This window comes from Leucopleurus acutus, assembly GCF_964270905.1.
Source record: "Leucopleurus acutus genome assembly, chromosome: 3".
Taxonomy (NCBI): domain Eukaryota; kingdom Metazoa; phylum Chordata; class Mammalia; order Artiodactyla; family Delphinidae; genus Leucopleurus; species Leucopleurus acutus.
This window is the reverse complement of record NC_139145.1, coordinates 124197556-124220013: the sequence shown is the minus strand read 5'-3', so window position 1 is coordinate 124220013 and position 22458 is coordinate 124197556. Positions and strand designations below refer to the sequence as shown.

Here is a 22458-nt window from a genome sequence, read left to right as displayed (position 1 = left end):
TTCTGTTAGTCTGGGAACCATACTTTGAGAACCAATGGTGAGTAATAGGCATTTGCTCATTCATTCAACAAGTATATATTCCAGGCACAATTCTAGATACTGGGGTTATAGCAGGAAACAAAAGAGACAAGGCCTCTATTCGTTTGAAGTTTAGTCTAGATGTTTTTAAATGCTTTTTTCTTATTTTTTAACATGAATTCCTTAATTATTCCAAACTCTTTCTTGATCTTTAGCTTTTACACACTTAAGGTGTTTTGCTTTTTTTAACTTACTTAAAATGATTCTCCATTTCCCCTTTCCTCTCTCCCTTTTTAAATCCTGCTCATCCAAAAACCAATTTGTAGCATGAAGCCAACCCTGTAATTTAAATTGTATTCCCTTACCTCAAGCCAGCCCTCCATTCCTCCTTTACTCTATATTATTTTCCCCAAACATTTAAATTCCCTAGGGGCAGGGATTTTGGTCTGTTGTTCACTGGTGTATCTCCAGCTCCTGGGAAAGCCCTCATAGGTAATTAGGAAATAAATGTTAAGTGCAGCAGTGTTTATAAGATGAAAAAGGAGAAAAGTAAAAGTGTTCAGCCATATATGATACATGCTGTAGTTATGATTAATGTTTAAAAAATGATACATAGGAAAACACATTGGACAGAAAGCCCATGGATTTGACTGTTTATTTTCCCCCTCTTCTCTAATTTCTGAAATGTTTGTTAAAGAATTTTGAATTTCAGCTTCATTACTTATTAGTTGTATAACCTAAGGGGAGTTGTTCTTTCTATGTGCCTTGGTTTGTCTGTAAATTAGGGACAGTATAATGACCTACTTCAGGGTTGTGGGCATTAAATGAGTAACGTGCTTAGAACAGGGCCTTGCACATAGTAGGTGCCCAATAAATGTGAGCTACTACTGTTTAATAACTGAATATAATTTAAAAAAAGACAGCACTAATAGATATTCCACTTGGAAGTGCTGCATTAAGAATGTTAGATTAGAATTAACTGCAGAAAACCTGTTAACTGATTTAAAAAAAAAACAAAAAGCTTTTAAAAAATCTGCACTCTTATGGACAAAACCTCCCCTAATCCCCATGACTTAATGTGATCTTTGCTTTCTCTGAATTTGTCTTGACATTTGCCTTGAAGTTTATCATAACTTCATTCAGTATGCAACAAACATTTATTAATTGCCTACTGTGTGCCAGGCACCATGTTATAGTGGTGAACAAGAGAAGGCAAGCGGTTCCTGCCTCAACAGACCTTACATCTTTGGTAGGGGAGACAGAAGGAAACAGGTAAACAAAATCATAAATAAGGTAATTATAGATCATAATAAATGTTACAAAGAAAGTTAAAATTGAATGTGATAGAAAGTAGCTGAGCTTAAAGGAGGATGCCATTTAAGAGAATTAGAGAAAATGATCGATGTTCAAAAGGAATAAGGGAGGGAATATGTTAGAAAGTAACTTGGTAGGGGCAAGAGAGAAAATGGTCCTTTCTTAGTTGATGACTTTAATGCTGATCTCTAGTTCTACAAATCAGCTGGTCTCTGACATCTAATACTGTTTTGAATGATTATTTACCTTTTACCTTTTAGTGTTATATACTAACACATGTGTACACATCTATATATGTTTCTGTAATATCCATCTGTATATGTATAAATTTCAAAACCGTGTGTTCATACTGATGCCCCAAATTCCAGTCCAGCACCAAAGGTTTCATTGCAGGCTTCTCTCTTTCCTTATCTGTACCTTTTTTTCTCCAAAGGTAAGAAACTTGTCTCTTGTTATCCATAATATATATATTTTTTGTTTTGTCCTAGTATACATGTAGAAGTTTCAGAACTGCTAATCCATTCCCCTGCAAAACAGCAAATGAGCTAGCTAGAGTAAAACATTTGTGTGCCGCTCTTTCCATTTTTAGCTTTTGTTTGCCAAACTTAAGTTAGTTCCTTTTTTCTGTTTCCTCCTCCCAGTATGGTTGTGTTCATTTGTAATACAGTTAGGTTCATGTGGTACTGTTTGTATTACATTTTGGATTCCCCCTACTTTATAGCTGATTTTATCAGTATTTATTTTTAGGGGTGTGTGTGTGTGTGTGTGTGTGTGTGTGTGTGTGAACCATTACCCTGTTCCTGAGCATCAGAGCTATACAAAAAGATGTACACAGAGACGTGTTGCTCCCTCTTCATCCCTACTTTCTTGTTCTTGTTCCCCTATTCTTTCCACCCATACTTATCCACACCCTGTAGGTAACCAGTCTCATTTGGATTTTATTCTCTCTTTCAAGGCTGATCTTCAGACAAGTTCTCAGCGTTTAAATCTTTCAGCCTCCAATGCTGCAGTGGCTGAACTTAAACCCGATTGTTGTATAGATGATGTCATACACCATGAAGTAAAGGAGATTGGAACACACATGTAAGAATTAATTTTACTAGATCTCAGAGGCTTTTACTTATATATGCCTTTATTTGAAATTTTTGCTTTATTTCCACTTATGCCACTTGTTACTAAGCCTAAGAACCTACTTCAGAAGGAATTTTATGTACCATGTTTACATGCTTGCCAGAAACAAACTTTAAACAAAATGTTTATTTTTGAAAGGAAAAAATATCTTAATTTATCTTCACTTATCTCTAGTTTCATTTTTGCATCTACAATCTTACTTAAAAATAAAAATCCATGCAAACCTTTAAAACCCAGGTAGCACTCTAAAAGTACATTTATTCTTTTGAAATGCTAACTGATGTTAATAACATTTATTTTTAAATTCACAATTTTTCAGTTCTGTATTTAACTGTATAAATATACTCTACCCTGAGAGTTCAAAAACAGAGAACCAAAGTAAAGGTATGAGGAAAAAAAATCTCAAATTCTGTATTCCTGGCCTGTGTATGTATTTGAATGTGAATGCTGTGTTTTTCTTTGTCTGAGAGGCAAATATGAAAATTTCAGCCATCTAAAGTAATTTTAGACTTCTCTATCTGCCTTACCACCCCCATATCCAGTTGATTCACAAAGTCCTGTTAGTTCTTTTTTTTTTTTTTTTATTTAAATTACATGATTTCTTTTAATTTTCACAAGTGTCTTTTTTTTTTTTTTAACATCTTTATTGGAGTATAATTGCTTTACAACTGTTAGTTCTTGTTAACTATCTCTCAGTAGCCTCTCTTCATCTCCACTTAACGTCACCATTTTTGCTTCTCTTCTTTGTCTTAAAGAATTATGTAATATTATCTATTATTTAATTCATTTTGGTGACAAGCTCTGTTGTAGGCACTTTTTAATATATATTCTGTGGTTGGTATGAGCTTTGAGTCAGATTTTCTAGAGTTCAAATTTTACCTTGATTATTTATTTAATTATGTGATCTCGGATAAGTCACTTAACGCTTCAGTGATCTCCTACTACCCTTATGAAATTCTAACTGTATAGGTTTTGCAGAGCTCTCCACAACTAATCCTTACCAACTACATACTCTAGTTCTCACCTTTCATCATGCTTCCCTCCCTCCCTCTCTACTCTGCAGTTCTTTTACCTCTGAACTGCTCTGTGACTTGAAATGTATCCTTCCCTTACAAAGGAATGCCTGTGTCATTTTGTTTAGTTTTCTTCTACTTTGTCATATCTCAGATTCATCATGACTTTCTCAAAGAGACTTTTTGACCTCCTAGACTAGATAAAATCCCCCTTCTTGTCTTTTTATAGCATCCACAACTTGTCATTTTTTTCTATGTCTTTTATGCTTGACATTACTTACTGAGTGCCTGCGTTCCCATTAAAGTATGAGTTCCACAAAGTCACCTGCATCCCTGGGATTTAGCGAGAACAATGGTCAACATTTGTTGAAATTGTTTTTATTGAAATGATATTAAATGTGTAAAATCCCCATTTTACAGAAAATGAGACTCTTAGAGAATTTAATAGCCAGCACATAATGGCATAGAACTCAAATCTAAATCTAACTTCATAACCTGTACCTTGCTACACTGCTTCCAACTGTGAGCACTTGGAGAGCAGGTGTTGAGTTTTGATGAACTCTAAATACCTAGCACCTAGTTTAGTACTAGGTACAAGTATAAAGTAGAAATTAAATTACCTGTAATATCACCACCTAGTATAGCCACTATTATAATATTGGTATATTTCAATCCTTTATGTGCATATATATATAAAACAGATGTGTATAAGTAACTTAAATAATATTTTATAGAATTTTGATCATGTTATGCATGGTTTTATCTTTGTTAATACACCAGGAACCCAGTTTAGTCAGTATTCTTTGAAAACATTCTTTTATTTTTTTTTTATGTGTGGTACGCGGGCCTCTCACTGTTGTGGCCTCTCCCGTTGCGGAGCAACAGGCTCCGGACGCGCAGGCTCAGCGACCATGGCTCGCGGGCCCAGCTGCTCCGCGGCACGTGGGATCCGCCCGGACCGGGGCACGAACCCGCGTCCCCTGCATCAGCAGGCGGATTCTTAACCGCTGCGCCACCAGGGAAGCCCCTGAAGGATTCTTTTCTAAATTTCTCATAACCACCAACAGTATAAAGAGTCAGTTTCTCTAAACTCTCACCAACCCTGATATTTCTTGGAAAGAATTTTTGCCAAATCCTAAGATAAGGAAAAATCTTATTTCATTATTTTAATTTGTTTCTTTGACTACTTGTGAGGCTGAACATTTCCACATTTTTGTTAGTCGATTATGGTACTACAATTTATGTGTATATCCTTTTCTTCTATTTTGAATGAGATATTGTTTTGCTTATAAAAATTTCTCTTCATATTGTTAGAAGCATTTTTTCCCAGTTTGTTGTCCTTCTTAAAATTTTGTTTTAGTGTTTTTGATTTATCCAATTTCTAAATTTGTGGAAGTCTTTTCCTTTCCATTGCATTTATATTAAAAAGTCTTTCTTCATCCTGGACTTTTTTTTAAATTTGTATTTTCTTCTAGTTTATATGAACTTAACTTTTTACATTCAACTATTTAGTTATCCTGTGATTTATTTTGGCTTATGCTTTACTTTCTGAAGAAAAAAGTTTCTGACTTCCTGCCTTAAAAATGGTATATCTTATTTTACTAATCAGCTTTCTTGTTCATGGAATTATATCCATATCTACTGGAACTCTTTTTCTCCTGCTCTAGGCTCATTTGGCTACACTTTCGTGTCATAGTATAAATATTTTCCAGATTTGTTGGTAGAATTGAAGGTTAGTAGATTAACTATTAAAAAACAAAATTGATAGTGATTCAAAATCATTAAAACATCTTTCTGTTTCAGCTTGGTGTGTGCAGTGAGTTATACAACTCAGGGTGGAGAAAAAATGTATTTTAGAAAATTCTTCAAATTTCAGGTATTGAATACGGCAGTGGTAAATAGTGTTTAGATGCCCTTTTTCCCCCTAGGAGATTACTACTATTTATCTGCAGTAAAAACAAACTCCAAATAAAGCAAATAGCTTAATATTTTTTGATTTGTCTTATTACTAGCAATCTAAAGTTGGCCTAAAGTAAGTTAAATAAAAGCAGAGAAATTATCATTGTGGTTACTAGCAATCTAAAGTTGGACTAAAGTAAGTTAAATAAAAGAGAAATTATCATTGGAAATGTAATGTTTTATCCAGAAAACAATTGGTTGTGTTTTCATGCCTTGACAAAACACAAAAGAATCTAGAAGATGGATAAAATGAGTGTAAAGTCCAGACAAAATAAGTGTAAATAATATCAGATTTCTAAAGAAATATTTAAATGAGAGATTATTGCCTTGGGCTAAGTGGACCAAGCTTCCTTTCAGAGACTTCATGAGTCACTGAAATTGTAGTTAGAATTTTTTATTTATACACAATTTTCGAAGTCCATAATCAAAAATAGTTAAAAACCACTGTTTTAACACATGTATGTGTGTAGATAGGGAAATGAGATGACCATATACAGTTATGTAGATCTAGATATGATACTATGTATATTTTTCATTCCTCTGTTTGTAAGTGGAAGAAAAAGTACCAGCAATAGGAAGAAAAATTTTGCTTTATTCTATTGCTTTTGTTATCACTCATCTGTTTAAGATTTTGCATGTCTTTTAAAAGAAAATAGAAGGTTTGATTGCTTATTTTGATAAACATGCTTTGTAAAATATATAGAGAGAAATACACAAAAATATATGTGTCCAGTTTAACAAACTATTATGAAGTACAGATCCATATAACTCATGTAACTATTACCCAGTCAAGAAATTACGGTGGCTGTTTTAAAAATGCATTTGGGATTGTTTTTGTTTTTACAAGAGTACTGCATACCCATTAGAAAAGTCTATTACAATTAAAATTGGAAAATGCCTTTGACAAATTTAAGCTCTATGGTTTAAAACAGATAAACAAAATAAATGGTCAAATGATAATAATCTCCTTTGATTGATATGCTTTATTCAACTAGGTTCTCAAACCATTGGATGTGAAAACCAAATTTTACAATGCAGAGGTAAGTGTTGAGCACTTAATGGGATTTCAGGTTCAACATTAAGATCTTATTTGACTAAAATTCTCATGTATTACATTTCTTTTCATATCAGAGTAAATTGCTGATATGACTGTGAATTACTTGTGAAAAATGAGCATAAAGTTCAATTGAAAGTGAATAATTTCACTGCAGATCTCTTTTAGTCTGCTTTTTCAACTGACATGAAATCAGTATGCCTTGATTTTTATTCTCATTAATTTTGTGAGGCTTTCACCGTCTTTCATTAAATGATTGCCCTGTGCTTCCATTTAATAGTTGTTGTTACCGTCTAAAAACATTAGCAATCTGTTAAATATTTTATAAATGTGGTTGTGATATTACAAAAATTGAAGTGGTAGATCCAACCCTGCAAAGAAGATTTAATATTCACCTAGAAAAATATTAAGTAGAGTTCAGTACATTAAATTCTTTGTCCTGAGAAGTCAGTGTGCCAGCCAGAGTTAGGTTGCTAAGTTTAGTGAATGGTTTGAAATGCTCCTTGGGAGTAACAAATTTGGCAAAACTATAGAAGGAAGTAACTTTTAGAATAGAAGATTATCTTCTTTCCTAACAAAAGAGATAAAATAGAATTTTCCATAAGGAAAAGGTTTTATGGCTTGGATTTCTTTTACAGTTCTATTTTATCCTGGTATCTAGAGGTCCAGAAAAAGCAGATTTCCTAATGGGCCTTTTACTCCCCCAAAATCATGTGTTTCATATCACAGTGATAAACTCAAAGATATTCAAATGCAGTATTTTGAAATGAAAATTTTGTCTATTACTCCAAAACCAGGTGATCAGAAATTTGTAGTCACATGTCAAATTTGATACATATTTTTACCATCAGCATCTGAATTTTTATTCACTATAAAGTTTGTACTACAGCTGGGCATGCTAAAACATCTAAGATAAGGAACCTAACCTTAAAGTAAAAACCTATTAGGAGAAACGAGAAAAGTGCATAAAATAACAAAAGTAACTAGTATAGTATATAGTGAGATTAAAGAGCATGGCGCAAAAAGATGTGCTACAGGAACTCAGGGGATGAGATTTTGGAGTAGTCTAAAGAAGCTTCATGGAAAAGGAAGAGAACTGCATCAGTGTCTAGAAGGAATAGGTGTTAGAAACGTCTAAGTGTCAGAGCAGTGAAGGCATTCCAAGCCAAGTTGGAAATACAAGTGGAACATACAGCATGTAGTGAAGAGTATACGTATTTGATGCGAGGATACAGTCTCATCAAGGAGATAACTAGATGTTTAAAGGCACATATAGGAAGGCACATATTAAACTATTTCAGGTTTTCTTTGTTGAAGTATGGTGGTACATTAAGATACTTGTCAAGTAGTTTTATCACACCAATATTCAGAGTGAGTTGCAAATTGTTTTTTAAATTGCTAGTTATTCCATAAATAACATATAAGTAATATACTCCCCAAAAAGAAAGGAAAAAACCCACAAGTCCACCACACTAAAAAAGTAATTGGTTCTTCATTAACCCGTTTTCTTTCAGTCTTTACTCATTTATATATAATATTCTGTTTTTATAATCATAGTAACAATTTTGTTTGCTTTTTCAGTTAACATTAAGTATAGACATAATTTTTAGTCTAAACTTTGCCAACAAACTTCAGCTAAAAAATTTTAGTAAAATTCTGAACTTTTGAAAATAGACATTTTTTTAAAAATGAGGAGTGAACAAATAGCATTTAGGATCTCTCTAAGATATTTGGTATTACCTATTAGGCAAACAAATACTGTTCTGCCTGTAACATGAAGCAGATTCTATGGACTCCATCTAGGAAATTCAGGTAAATTGTAGGAGTTAGTTAACCACACTGATATCAGTAGTTTATTTTTATTACACTATGCCATAGTCCTTACACAACAACTGTTATTAGCCCCACATTTGTCTCAAACATGTTTTTTATGCTGCTTCTAAAAATTCTAATACTGTGTGAATCACCTAACGGAAAACAAGTTTTGTGAGAAACTTTGTTGTAGTCTTCTAATATAAGAAAGCCTTGTAAAAAAAAAAAAAAATTGGTGACATTAGAAGCTAGGTGTCAAACCTTTGGTCACAGCTCCATGCCAGGTACTGAAGAGAAATAAATATAAACTGAACATCTTCCCAGTCCTCACGGTACTTAGATCTAGTGAAGGAGACTGACATGACATAAATACAGTGTAAGCATCCCCGCCCACCCCGATCATAAGTGTACTTATTCTCTGGGAACATAGGTGAAAAAGATTTCCAGCTATGTGTTTGATGAAAGAGCTGACATTTGAGATGGCCCTTGGTAAATAAGTAGCTTTAGCAATATATATGTGAAAAAAAGACAAACTGTGAAATCTGTTAACTCTCAGTTGTCTGAAGTGGTCTAGCCCAGCATTCCCTGAAGTGTGATCAGTGGAACTGTAATCACCCAAGATCCTCCTTGAAAAAATGATTCCATTATTAGATAAATTTAAGAGAAGCTATACAGTGTATATCTATTCTGAATGTGGCAGATAGTATATACCCAACCTAAGTATTCTATGAAGAAGTTACAAAGTGAGTAAAGAATTAATAGAACTAGAAAGGCATGGAATATACCTCTCTCCCCCAAGATATGCCCTTGAATATTTGCTCCTGTTTAAGTATTCACCTATAGTGTTCTTCTCTATTCATTTAACCTTAGCAGTTTCACCTTTTTAGAAGAATGATTTGTCATATTTCTTTGTATTACTTTCTGTTTACTTCCTTGTTTTACTAATGCTGTCTTGTTTAGTAAATTAAAAAAAATGCAGAAATGCATTTTATTTTAAAGTTAGTTATTCTTTTTCTTTAACATTTAATCTGATTTTTCTAATTTTTCTTTTTTATTTTTCCATTAGAGTGACCTCAGTTCTGTGGTAATTTGATTTTTTATTATAAATTTATATGCTTTTCTTACTTACCACTTTTTGACTCTGCCTAATTAATCTCTCTTTACAAAACATAGTGGAAAAACAAAGTTAGTTGTGGATATACTTAGTGACTTCAAAAATATGTATATAATTTGTACTTTTTATATTGATCATCTTATTCTATGGGAAAAAATACATCAAAGATTAAATTGGCATATTGAAACAATTATATTCTTATTTTTAGTGTGTTTCCTGTAGCTACTTTTAAAAAGAGGCATGTTAACCTTGTTTAAAATAGCCTCGAGATTTTCAACCTCTTAATATAAAATATCCTACTATACTTCAATTCTTTGAGTAAACTGTGTAGTTGAAATTCATCTTCAAATGAGCAGTGGTTTTAGTTTTAAGTCTGGGTCAGGTAAAGATGGCCCTTTGACAACAGTAAACAGAAGAAAATTAAATTTTCCCACGTTGACTAAAATCATATTTTCAAATTTCTATTTAATATAAGCAGCATTTGCTTATAACACAATATATACATGATAAAAACATCAACTGCCTTAGCACTGAATTCTTATCTTAATTTTTTAAATGTCAAGTTATTTCATGCTAACTGTTCAAACTAGCTTAATTTTCCATTATGCAGCTTTTCTTTCATTTTATCTAAGCTCTTCTAAACTTATGCAGAAATTTCATTTTTAAATTTGAAATGTGGGTCTATGGTTTTTTTTTTGAAAGCAATGGATCGATGGGATATTTTTTTTTTGAGAAAAAGTAACAGAATAATGCCTTTGAATGTGTACTTCTTTTAAACTGATAAATCGTATTTCTATTTTCATTAGAGCACATGTGCCAAGGACTAAAGAATCTGTTTTGTTTTAGATAATAATACATTAAATTATAACTTCATCATTATATTTTTGCAAATGATTTCTACTTTCCTGGATTTAGTGTTAAAAAAGCTCATAAGTGCCAAAAATTTTTGGTCATAGTTTACTTTATTTCTGTATATATATTACTATGAAACTTCTGAATAAAATAATTCTAGAATATCCTTAGTATACCATTTTATGTATAGGTTTTTATCAAAAATGAGCCAAGTTTTCTGTTATCCTCCAATATATACCCCCCAAAATAACCAAATAGCATAAAAAGAAGAATGTTTAACGTAAATAATTAGGGAATTTAAAATATTATGTAAAAGTACATATGTAAGTTACCCATTGACTGAAATACTGCTGTATAGCACCAGTTTTCACTAACTCACTAAGACCACAAAATACCTTTTGTTTGATTTAAAAACTTAAAGATTTCAAGTATAATTCACATATATTTTTGCTCTAAATATACATTTTCAATGAACCGAGAAATCACTAATGACTACTTAAAAAATGCTTTAATTAAAAAGTTAAATTCTTATAAGATTATAAAATAGATTATTTGCTGTACTATCTAAATTGAAGTAACATGAAAATTGAAATTAATAAATTATGCTGGAATATTATAACAAAGACCTAATTATCTTAACACATCTCTGAAATGATAGGTGCACAGGTAAATTCATTATACTAAATTGCATTTTCACATTTTAATGACTTACTAGAAAATTTATATATATATTTATATATGTAAATGAAATTCCAGTTAAGCGTTTTTGGATATCAATACAAAAAATATTATAGTTATCCCCCATCCATTGTTTGACAACTTACCAGTTGACTAACACTTGACTTTGCCCCTGTGAATTATGTTAGGAGGACAATTTCTTTTCTTGCATTAATTATGATAACTTTGATTTGCAGGCATGAACTAATCACATTTGTGGTTAATGTTTTTTCTTCATATAAATCAGATATTGTTGTGGTGGTAGAGTACTTTAAACACCAGCATACTTTGGTGGATTTTTCTTTCATATTTTCAGACTGATGAAGTATTTCTTGAAGCCCAGATTCAGAACATTACAACCTCACCCATGTTTATGGAGAAAGTTTCATTGGAGCCATCTATAATGTACAATGTAGCAGAATTAAATTCAGTCAACCAAGCTGGAGAATGGTAAATATGGATTATGAAGTGTTTGCTTTTATTTTGAAAGATATGAACTTTTCTAACATTGTTACTCTTGGGTGGTTTAAAATTTGTTTTAAGGGATAGACATTATTTTATTAGAGAAGTTTTAAATTCACAGAAAAATTGACCAGAAAGCACAACATTCCCACATGCCCTCCTCCCCACTTACAGGATCCCCTGTTATTTACATCTTGTTTAATGTGGCACTTTTTTTTTTTTTCCTTTTTTTGCGGTACGCGGGCCTCTCACTGTTGTGGCCTCTCCCGTTGCGGAGCACAGGCTCCAGACGCGCAGGCTCAGCGGCCATGGCTCACGGGCCCAGTCGCTCCGCGGCATGTGGGATCTTCCCGGACCGGCACAAACCCGCGTCCCCTGCATCAGCAGGTGGACTCTCAACCCCTGCGCCCAGGGAAGCCCCCCAATGTGGCACATTTTTTACAATCGATGAACTAATACTGATACTTATTATCAACTGAAGTCCATAGTTTACATTAGGGTTCACTCTTTGTGTTGTGCATTCTGTGGGTTTTGACAAATGTGGTGACACGTAGCCATCCTGACTGTAGGATATAAAAGTTTCACTGCCCTAAAAATCTATGGTCCACCTGTTCAGCCCTCCCTTCACATGAAAATAAGATCCTAGCCATTTGTACTTGAAGCACGTATTCTTTTAAATTTTTATAACAATTCAGTGAGATAAATATGGAACATTTCATCCTTATCCTGCAAATGATAAAACTGAGGCATTGTAAGAAATGATGGAGAAGTTAGAAGGGGTAAGAGTAAGCAGTGAGTTTTAAGGAGTATTCTCTTAACATCAAAAGGAGTGAGGATAGGAATAGATGATTTAATTTTTCATGAAAATGAAATACACATCTTTATAGGTAACTTAGAAAAAGAAGAACAAATAAATGTAGGGTTGATATTAATATGGATAAGAAGGTAATAGCTGGAGAAAGTACCTGATTTTAATAAGAATGAAAAATTTACTTTTACTTATTATGGGTCTTACAGTAAAATTCATAGCCTCTCATATTCCCACAGAGGAAAACAATAATTTTCCACTCTTTTCCTGATCTTTAATTAATTTTGAAAAATCATTAGTTTAGAATGGTATGTTTCTTTTTATTCTAAACTATTTGCTTTCATAATTTTAGAGAAGAGACCGGATACTTAAGTTTCTGATTTCTATTGCTTTTTTTCAGTTAGTCGATGTATATCCAATGCTTCAGGTAATATATTGCATTATATTATAAAGAATCTCAAGATTTTCCATATCAACTGAAAAAAATAAAGAAAAACAAGTCCTCTCAGTGCAAGTCCTTTTCATTGTGTTGAAACCACCGACCTGTTGTATTCTGGATCTTTAGATGGTAAATCATTCAGTTCCTGTCCAAAGGAACAATCACAGCTATGGTTTTTCTTCTAAAAGGTTCTAGAGAATTTTTTCCATCTCTGTCTCCACCCTACAGTGTAACTACATTTGGGTCAAGAGCATATCTGCAGCCAATGGATACACGCCAGTACTTGTACTGCCTAAAACCCAAGAAGGAGTTTGCAGAAAAAGCAGGCATCATTAAGGGAGTAACGGTAATTGGAAAATTGGATATAGTATGGAAAACAAATCTAGGTGAAAGGGGAAGATTACAGACCAGCCAACTTCAAAGAATGGTGAGTCTAGAAAAAACACTGATGGGGGTTTTTGTGTGTGGTGTGCAGATAGTTAGAACAACTTAAATTTTCCCAGGTCTGTCACTAAAAATCAGAGCACTATAAAAGACATTGATATTACTGGAGAATAAAAGACTAATAATTTCACCAATATCTAGGTAGAAAATTGGTATTGATATGAATGGGAAATTTTCAAATGTTAATTTATGCATTATACATGGTTTTTTACTTTACCAAATTAAAATAACTGCATATCAATTGTTTCCTCCTGTGGTAATTTGTCCTCACCGTTATCTGACTTCCACTATATTAAAGTTTTCTTTTCTTGCAATGTCTTGGAACTCTTGGACTTATACTACATTTATCTATTCAGTTCATACCTTTTTTAAAGATATTTAAAATGTGGGTCATCTGAAACTCAGGTGAGTCCCACTCAAATTATCTTGTAAACATAGGTTGGATATTTTACCTAATTTCTACTCCGAGAGTATGGATAAGCTACCAGCCTTCTTTTTCTTGTGCTAGTGAGAATATACTACAGAATCATCTGTTTATACTGAATATCACCTACTGTGATATATTCTAAAATTTACTTTTCTTTTACTGTTTGAGGTAAAAATTGAAAAAAAAAGAGAGAGAGATTATCACTGGGCCTATTTTTAAATATAGCCATTAGCTATCATCCTGCCATGGCATGTTGATTCTGTTGTCTGTCCCTGCCAGTGTGTCTTGTGAACAGACATTTTCTTCTTGGATCATTTCAGTGACCTTCCTTTTCCTGTTTTACCTATGAAGAGTTACGTATGTATAAGCTACAGTATCTTTGGAAAGTATCCCTTTAAGATCAGACCCCCTGAAATTCCTTTACTATTTACCTGTGAGATTCATTTTAACTCTACTAAACACGGAGTAATTATAACAAAAACAGTCGGGGTCTGTAGTGCTATGCTGTAGGCAGTAGCAGCAAAAGAAGTTAGAATGACTGTGGTACCCTCACTAAAATGGAAAGGTTTTGTAATAGATGTATGTTAACTGTATTGCTTTTTCTCTTAGGCTCCAGGTTATGGAGATGTTAGGTTGTCTTTGGAGGCAATCCCAGATACTGTAAACCTAGAAGAACCTTTTCATATTACTTGTAAAATAACAAACTGCAGGTAATGCCAGTATTTGTGGATGGATGTCCTTTCTTCCTTACCTACTTGAGAGAATTTTAAAATCTTTTAAATATGCTACCTCCTTGTAAGTTTCCTCTTGCCATATAGTCTTCTCTGACGTTGACATTGAACACTGTAAAGTTCTTCATCTGGTAGCTGTATATTACATATTTTAGAGGTCCTACTGTATTAGGCATTTTTTGTATTTTGTTTCCATACCTATGAGGTAGGTATTAATTATTCACATTCTTTGCAAGAGAAAGCCAATTCAGAGGATGTGGCTTATTCACTCTCAGAGAGCTAGAAAAGATGGGATCAGAATCTGAAACCGGGTGTATTTGACTTCAAAGTCCATGTTCTTTTCCTCATTTACACACTTCAGATTACTAAAACATGAACTAGCAGTTTCTTATGGAATAATACATTATAGATTTACTGTAATAAGGTAGATTTTTCTGAGCCATACTTATACCTGACCTGTATCTTAAGTATTAAGAAAGTTAGAAGTGGTTATGAATTTAATATAGGGGATAACCATAGATTGGAAAACAGGGCTTTGATAATAGAGTATAATCTAGCTATTGTGAAGCAAAGAGCACAGGGCTTTGAAGCCAGAAAAACCTAGGATTAAATCCCAGTCCTATCACTTTTCTACTACTTGTATTACTACTTGGTATGTATTATTAATTGGGGCATTTTGATAATATTGCAATGATGAATCCCTATCCTTAGTCCAAATGTATAATCCTTTTTAATCCTATATCCCTTACAACTTTATATTAGGGAGATAAGAAGTATTCATCCTTCAGAATTACAAAAATACCTACTTCCCCTGTGAAGCTTCCTAGACCCTCCTGTGCACAATCATCCTTTTCTCTGTCATAGCAAATTGTAATATAGTTTTTTAGTGGTATTAGTATATGGCTATAATCATTAGTCTCTTCCTCACTGAATTGTGAATAATTCAAGAAAAGGGATCATGTCTTACCCAGCATTATAAATGCAGTGCCTGCCACATCATAGGAGCTCAGTAGACAACACACACAGGATAAAGACCCTGTGCATATAGGGTGTGCTTTTGGATTTTTGGTTTGTTTTGCATTTTTGAGTTATAACAAATCAGTTATTGACCAAATGACAAAGTGCTGTAATAAAGAAGTTTATTTGGGTATTCACTTTACCTTTTGGCGATTCAAGTAAGTTTTCTAAAAAGCACTTGTTTCTTAGATATTCAGTTTCCTCATCTATAAAAATGGGATTTCGACTTCCCCCAACACACAAAGACACATACACACAACATACACTTACCGGAGTTTTGTGAAACGTAACGAGAAAATTCATGCATTGCACCTAAACTGGTCTGTGGCACACAGTGAACATTTCAAATTTGGCGGGGGTGGGAGATGGAGACATATAAAAGCTAAATATCATTAAATCAACATGTCTAAAAATCAAGTTTGAGTTTAAAATTAAATAAGTATTTAAAATGTGAAGCCAACTCCAAGGAGAAAAAAATAGCTTTAAAGAGTTGAAAGCAAGTCATGAATGGTGGTAGAATAGCAGACCGTTTTCATTATGAGCCTTTTGGTTTTGGTTTTGGTTTTAAAAACAATGTGCATACTTTCATTAAAAGCTTTTTTTTTAGCTTAAGTTTAAGTTGAACTGGTGGTATCAATTATAAGCAGAGGTAGTCTTTTCGTGTTAATTGAACATCTGAATAGTTTTACTTACAAATCTTGCCATTTTCTATGTTATCTACATGGTAAAGGAACATAGATTAAATAGAAAAAGCACTGGACCAGACTCAGTTTATCTTTTTCTTTCCTGTAGAGTGCCCTACAGAAATAGGAAGGATGCATAGCAACAAGATTAGACACAGATGTCTGGACGTCTTCCAGAGAAATGGCAAAACTGTTAACAGATCAGCACCAGGGAGCCAGTGTTCAATAACAGAACCAGAAAGCCTACACCCAGACAGGCAGATTAGTCTCAGTGTCACTGTAAATCCCAGAAGACACCACCTCCTTTCATTTTCCTGATTCTACCTTAAGTGACATAAAAATATGATAGCTTTTCATTTGTTCCTGGTTTTCTGTTGGACACCCAGAAAAGAAATTCACCCACAATAGTGGAAGAAATATTGCAGTACCTCTTTGTGAAAGGAACAAGATTTATTCCTGTTTTTCTGATTCCTCCAGCAGTGAAAGGACGATGGATCTCGTTTTGGAAATGTGCAATACCAGTTCTATCCACTGGTGTGGCATTTCAGGAAGACAGCTTGGAAAGCTCCATCCAAGTTCCTCTCTCTGCCTTGCCCTCACTCTACTGTCTTCAGTACAGGGGCTGCAAGTATGCTCTCTTTTCAATAATTTCGGTATTTGGGGGCTATTAATCCATAGTCATTTATTATATCCATTCTTTCTCTGGTCATTACCAATGAATGAAAACTTAGGTCTATATGTTTCTCTCAATAGAGTGTCTCCGGCTTAAGACTAACAGACACGTTCTTAAAGAGAACATATGAATATGATGACATCGCACAAGTCTGCGTGGTATCTTCGGCCATTAAAGTGGAAAGCTGAAGAAAATTTCCAATGTGATGCTTGTCATTGAGTTTCCCAGAACTTTCTGTGTTTTTGTCACTTTTGTAAAATGATCAAGTCAACAGTAAAAATAAGTATATATTATTTAAATTTCTTTCCTGTAAAACAGTTAAAATATTTGTTTTGAAAAGAACCATTTACTGATTTTATCTTGTGAGTTACAGTCTAGATGAACATTTGTATACTTTCCACACATATGCTATTTTGTTTCATTTTAAATGACCATTGGACTTTGTTCTCCAAAAGCTCTATATTTGAGGCCATTTGTCCCTAGCAGGGATCTTGAATAATGGTCAGCAAACTTTTCATGTAAAGGGCCAGATACTACATATTTTAGATCTTGCAGTCCATGTGGTTTCTATTGAAAATGCTCAACTCTGCTGTTATAGTGCAAAAGCAGCCAGTAGGCAAAAATTGCACAGCAGCGTTTACAAAAACAGACAGCTTGCCAGATTTGGTCTGCGGGCCGTAGTTTGCTGATCTCAATCTAGAAGATACAGTTGTTTCTTAAAATTTTAGAATTCTTATCATACTTTACTTAGAAGTATTTCCGTTAACCTCAGTTTTTTCCGTCAGTCAATAAAAAAAGTTTAAAATAACCGGGGTGGTCCTCATGTAATCTTGTATTTGCTAACACAATATGAGTTTTTCTAGTTGTTTTCAAAATTATCGTATTGGTATCTGTGTTTGTGTGTACATACAAACACACACGTCTAAGTTTCAGTTACTAACAGCAGATCAGAATTGGTTTTATTTCTTAAATTGTTGATTACTCTGTTAACTAAGAAGTCTGATAATTCTAAGCCAAAAAAGTCCTGGTTTTTTTTCCCCATTGAAAAATAAGCCACTTATTTTCCTTATTTTTTTTTCCCTTATTTTCATAAGGATTAAAGGATTTCCAGCTTCTGATATTTGCTTTTGAACTCTACATCATGTATTAATATTACAAAACTTTCTATCTCTGCATGTAATCACACTAATTTACTTATGCCATATACAAAACAATGAGAAAGTTAAGACTATAAACAACTTTACAACATGAATGTAATAAAAGTTTCAATATTTTGAAAACAAAAGCTAATACTGTTAAATAAAACTTATTTTGCTAAGTTGAAATTCAAGGATGTATATATAATTGCTTACATGTAAAGAGTGCATAAAGTCAAATACAAAAGTTGGTTTTTCTTAAATGCATTAATTATTTATTGCCATGACAAACTGTTTGGTCCAAAATGAAAGCTATATTCAGAATGAGATTTGCCCTTAAATTGGAGAGGTAATCAATGAAATGTCTGTGCAAAATAAAGTGCAAGCAGTATAAAATTGAAGTCTGTGTTTCCTCCAAAATGAGTACAATTGATTAAATGATGAAATAAGACTTTATAGCCACTGCACTGGGTACTGCAATAACTTTTCAAGCATCTTCTCATGACTGAACCTTCTGTTTCATTCTGTTTCAAATTTTAAAAGTAACATACAATGGTCACTTGCAATCTGCTATATAATTTGACTTATAATTACAAAGACTCCTTTTATAAGCAATACCTAGACACATAATGTTCCTTCTTTAAGTAAAGGTTAGAAAATGTCATCTTAGAAAGGATCTGTTTAAACCATGTTATAAAAATTAGCTAAACAATTTGGTACATTAAGTGGAAATGTCATTTGTGTAAAAAGGACACTGTAAATTTTACATAGCATCATAACAGCTACAGCTACTATAATGAAAAGTGGTTAATGGAAGTCAGTTATTCCTAAGTAGAATGTATATAAAGATTTACTTTAACGCTCTCTTGTTTCAGACAAGCAAAATAACTTTTGGAGCACTGTTTATCATTTTAAGAGTAGCTAACACAATACAGCTACACAAAACCTTCTTGCAATAGCGTGCAATGCAGTAATTCCAAAGTGATGAAAGTACTTAAAAAGCAAAAATGGCTTGAATAGAATGGAAATCCAGGTAAGTGGACAGATTATCTAGGTTTAATTTGTTATGGATGGTATATTAGAAGAGAAACAAACTAGAAGGATGAAATGGAATACACCAATTTGTATTACTTCATGTAAAAAGAATGGCTACCTTAACTACAGATATTAGTAAATCAAAACATTTGTTTTAAACTTTTTTCTTATAATGTCTTCAATTTTGGTATCAAAGTAATGGTGAAATAAAATGAGTTGGGAAGTGTTTCCTCTTCTGTTTTCTGGAAGAGATTGTGTAGAATTGGTATTAAGTGTTTGGTAGAACTCACCATTGAAACTGGGCCTGTATCTTTCTTTTCTGGAGGATATCTTTATTTCTTCAGTGAGCTTTGGTAGTTTGCATCTTACAAGGAATTTGTCTGTTTCATCTAAGTTGTTAAATACATGGCTGTAAAGTTGGTCATAGTATTTTCTAATAATCTTTTTAATGTCTACAGGGTCAGCAGTGATATCCCCTCTTTCACTTCTGATACTGTTGATTCATATTTTCTCTATTTTCCTAGTCAGTTAGAGGCTTACCAATTTTACTTATTTGAAAGCATTTTTAATATGCTCAAGATAGTTATGCTAGGAACCTTTTCTTACTCAACACTGGATAAGAGTGTTTTTTGGGGTTTTTTGGCCGTGCCGCACAGCTTGTGGGATCTTAATACCCTGACCAGGGATTTGAACCTGGGCCCTCAGCAGTGAAAGCACTGAGCCTTAACCATTGGACCACCAGGGAATTCCCAAGAGTGACTAACTTTTAATTAAGGATCAACTTTGCTTTTTTTTTTTACAGTCATCACTTTCCTATGATTAGTTAGTACTTTATTCTGTGTAACATTTGAACACCAGGATCTGAATTTAACTTCATGAAAATTTAAGTTGATTTAGATGCAATATAGGAGACTTAATTCAGAAGGCTTAGCTTAGATTTAAGTCCCACTCTGCTCTGACCAGAACTGTAGGTTCATGTAGCTCTTCCTTGTAGCCTGAACCCAGGCAGTTAGGTGTCTGCTGGCCTAAAAGAGAGAAATCTTTAATCTAGTGTTGCATTAAATTGAGTCCTTTGGACCTACATCAGAACCACTTGGTGTGCTATTTGAAATGGTGATTCCCAGACCTCATTACAGGACCTACTAAATAAAAATTGAAAAGTGTGCCCCTGAATCTGCATTTTTAACAAATCCCCAGGTGACTCTTACAGTGAAATTACAGAACTACTGTTCTAATCTCACAAAGGAAAAAAAGGGAAAGTTGGCTTTTAAACTTCAAAATACCAAGTAATTAGCCTTTTGAGGAGAACAGTTATAGTAAAGCCCTGATCATCATCGGTATTACTGATTTAATTTTATATTACTTTCTATTTCAGTTTTCTCTCACAACACTTGTGAAATTTATGTGTCCGCCAACCTTACCAATTTCATAATAACAAACCAAAGAAATTCCAGTTGGAATTAGAACAGTCTCATCCATCACTATAGTTAAAGCCATTCCACTAATACTTAGTGCCACGTCTCTCCACTAATATGTATTCTAATTTCAATAAAATATTTCAAGTCCCCTGTTACGTTTAAGCTACATCAAATTAAGGTTAAGCATAAAAGTGACATGCCAAGCCAAATTATAGCAGAGGATTAACATGAACAAGCAGTGATAGTGATGGATGCTTTTTATAACCGATCAAATAATTACCGAGTTTAAAAAAATCAGTGTTTACAGGCACATAATTAAATGCCACCTAGAAAATCCTTAAGGGCCAAGCCATTGGTTTATTTAAATGTAGATATATTTGAGAGTTTCCATGGTAAGGTCACCACTGGGGAAATTGTGCTAATTAAACTGAATAGTTACACAACTGACCTAACCAGTATCATTAAGGGTTTCTAAATGTATTTTATTATGTACTTAGCATAAGTGGCCATGCTAATGTTATCAATACCAAACTGTAGGCAAGATTAGTTAAGAACTACGCAAAAAACCTGAGCACCCTACATTCACTTTCTATACATTCACAGCATCTATTTTTTGCTTTTCTAAACAACACTGAATACTGCTTTCCACCAACTCTTAAGATTTCATCACCCAACAGAACAAGCAGCATTAAAGATAGTACTGGTCCATATCATATCATCTATTCATTACTGCTTGCACTATCAAAGCTAAACCCAGTAACGAATTTCTTCTCTCTAGAGATGTTGCTCAGTGGCAAGTATATTTCCCTTAAATCAGCGTGAGAAACCTTTCCTCTTAGTCATCTCCCCTTTCAAAAAGTTTGCCTACAGGAATTTGGTGCTAGAGAATTCACCAGTAAACAGCCTTACTGTTCAATAAATATACTCTGCTATTAAATCTAGTATACAAATATGATGAAGATTTGAAAATGGAACCCTGTCCAGTTAAGTGCTGTACTGGCACTTAACAAGGTTACTGATGATCACTCGTTTACGAAGGAATCATGTTATGTTCAAGTCTGTTTGTGATAAACCTATTGTCTAGACAGATTTATTTTTTAGGTTTGTTTTTGTTTTGGCCACTATCTACAGCAAACACTTCAGAGCCATCGCCATTTGCATTCTGGGCTAGGGCCCCTGGTCAAGTCAGGAATGTTCTTCAGTACTGCTGCTGAATGACCTGCTCCGGATGTGATTTCTAAGTTGCTCTATAAGTTCAGGATTCTGCTGCTGTATCTGCTGAGCAAACTGCTGTCCCCTGTAGTAAAGAGGCAAAGTTATATGAATTAGGGAATTTCCAATCACACAATACCAATGCAAAAAGAACTGCAGAAGATGTGGGTACTACCCAAAGGGAACTTTTTCTATTAAAGCAAGTTTTAGATTCATGACTTTAGCATCTGCAAGTTTACTAGTGCCTCCATATAGTATTACTACAGTGCAGTGTTCTTCATGAGAAATGAAAGACCCAAGCTAAAAAGTGAGTTCTTAGGGCTTCCCTGGTGGCGCAGTGGTTGAGAGTCCGCCTGCCGATGCAGGGGACACGGGTTCGTGCCCCGGTCCGGGCAGATCCCGCATGCCGCGGAGCGGCTGGGCCCGTGAGCCATGGCCGCTGAGCCTGCGCGTCCAGAGCCTGTGCTCCGCAACGGGAGAGGCCACGACAGTGAGAGGCCCACGTACCACAAAAAAAAAAGTGAGTTCCTGAATTGAGTGAAATCCACCCCCCACCCAGGGCTTAACTACAGATAAATGAAGGGCTAAAAAGTGTATGCTTTTATTGTATGTGCACAAATATAATGCAGGGTATTTGTTCTTATAGTCAAGTCTTAGTCTCTCATACAACAGGTGTCACACCCATTTTGGGATGCTTATGAAGTCACCCAACAGAACTGATTTTGGGAAAGGCAAAGAAATTTAATCCAAATTCCTGAGTGTGTGCCTCCCAACTGCAAGTGTTAGGTATCACTATAATCATGCCACTTAAATATCACTCTAAAAATGCCATATTTCGAGTAAGTTTACACAGCTGTGATCACAAACAGAAAATGATACTTGTTGCTTCATATAATATTTCCAGTGACAGCATCACACAGACTCAAAAAGCACAGAATTTATGCAACTTGGATGGAGGTGGAGGTAATGTGTTCAAGTAATGAGAAGAT

General features: G+C 33.9%; 2 protein-coding genes across 6 annotated transcripts in view; one reads left to right on the top strand and one right to left on the bottom strand.

Moving 5' to 3' along the window:
• Positions 1 to 17727, top strand: part of TRAPPC13 (trafficking protein particle complex subunit 13) — a 35072-nt gene extending 17345 nt beyond the window's left edge. For 2 of the 5 annotated variants that reach the window (XM_082837383.1, XM_082837380.1), the window contains exons 5-13: positions 2288 to 2415; positions 5280 to 5352; positions 6431 to 6475; positions 9368 to 9385; positions 11301 to 11434; positions 12922 to 13120; positions 14174 to 14274; positions 16473 to 16623; positions 16749 to 17727. In XM_082837383.1, coding sequence (XP_082693509.1) covers positions 2288 to 2415; positions 5280 to 5352; positions 6431 to 6475; positions 9368 to 9385; positions 11301 to 11434; positions 12922 to 13120; positions 14174 to 14274; positions 16473 to 16623; positions 16749 to 16856 — 957 coding nt within the window. In that variant the 3' untranslated portion in view covers positions 16857 to 17727. The remainder of the gene's footprint in view (positions 1 to 2287; positions 2416 to 5279; positions 5353 to 6430; positions 6476 to 9367; positions 9386 to 11300; positions 11435 to 12921; positions 13121 to 14173; positions 14275 to 16472; positions 16624 to 16748) is intronic. The other 3 variants (XM_082837381.1, XM_082837384.1, XM_082837382.1) reach the window with 3 other exon arrangements.
• A 1753-nt stretch (positions 17728 to 19480) lies between these two features.
• SGTB (small glutamine rich tetratricopeptide repeat co-chaperone beta) overlaps positions 19481 to 22458 on the bottom strand; it is a 47337-nt gene continuing 44359 nt past the window's right edge. Inside the window, exon 11 of the mRNA XM_082837387.1 lies at positions 19481 to 21554. Within this exon, the coding sequence (XP_082693513.1) occupies positions 21443 to 21554 (112 nt within the window). The 3' untranslated portion in view covers positions 19481 to 21442. The remainder of the gene's footprint in view (positions 21555 to 22458) is intronic.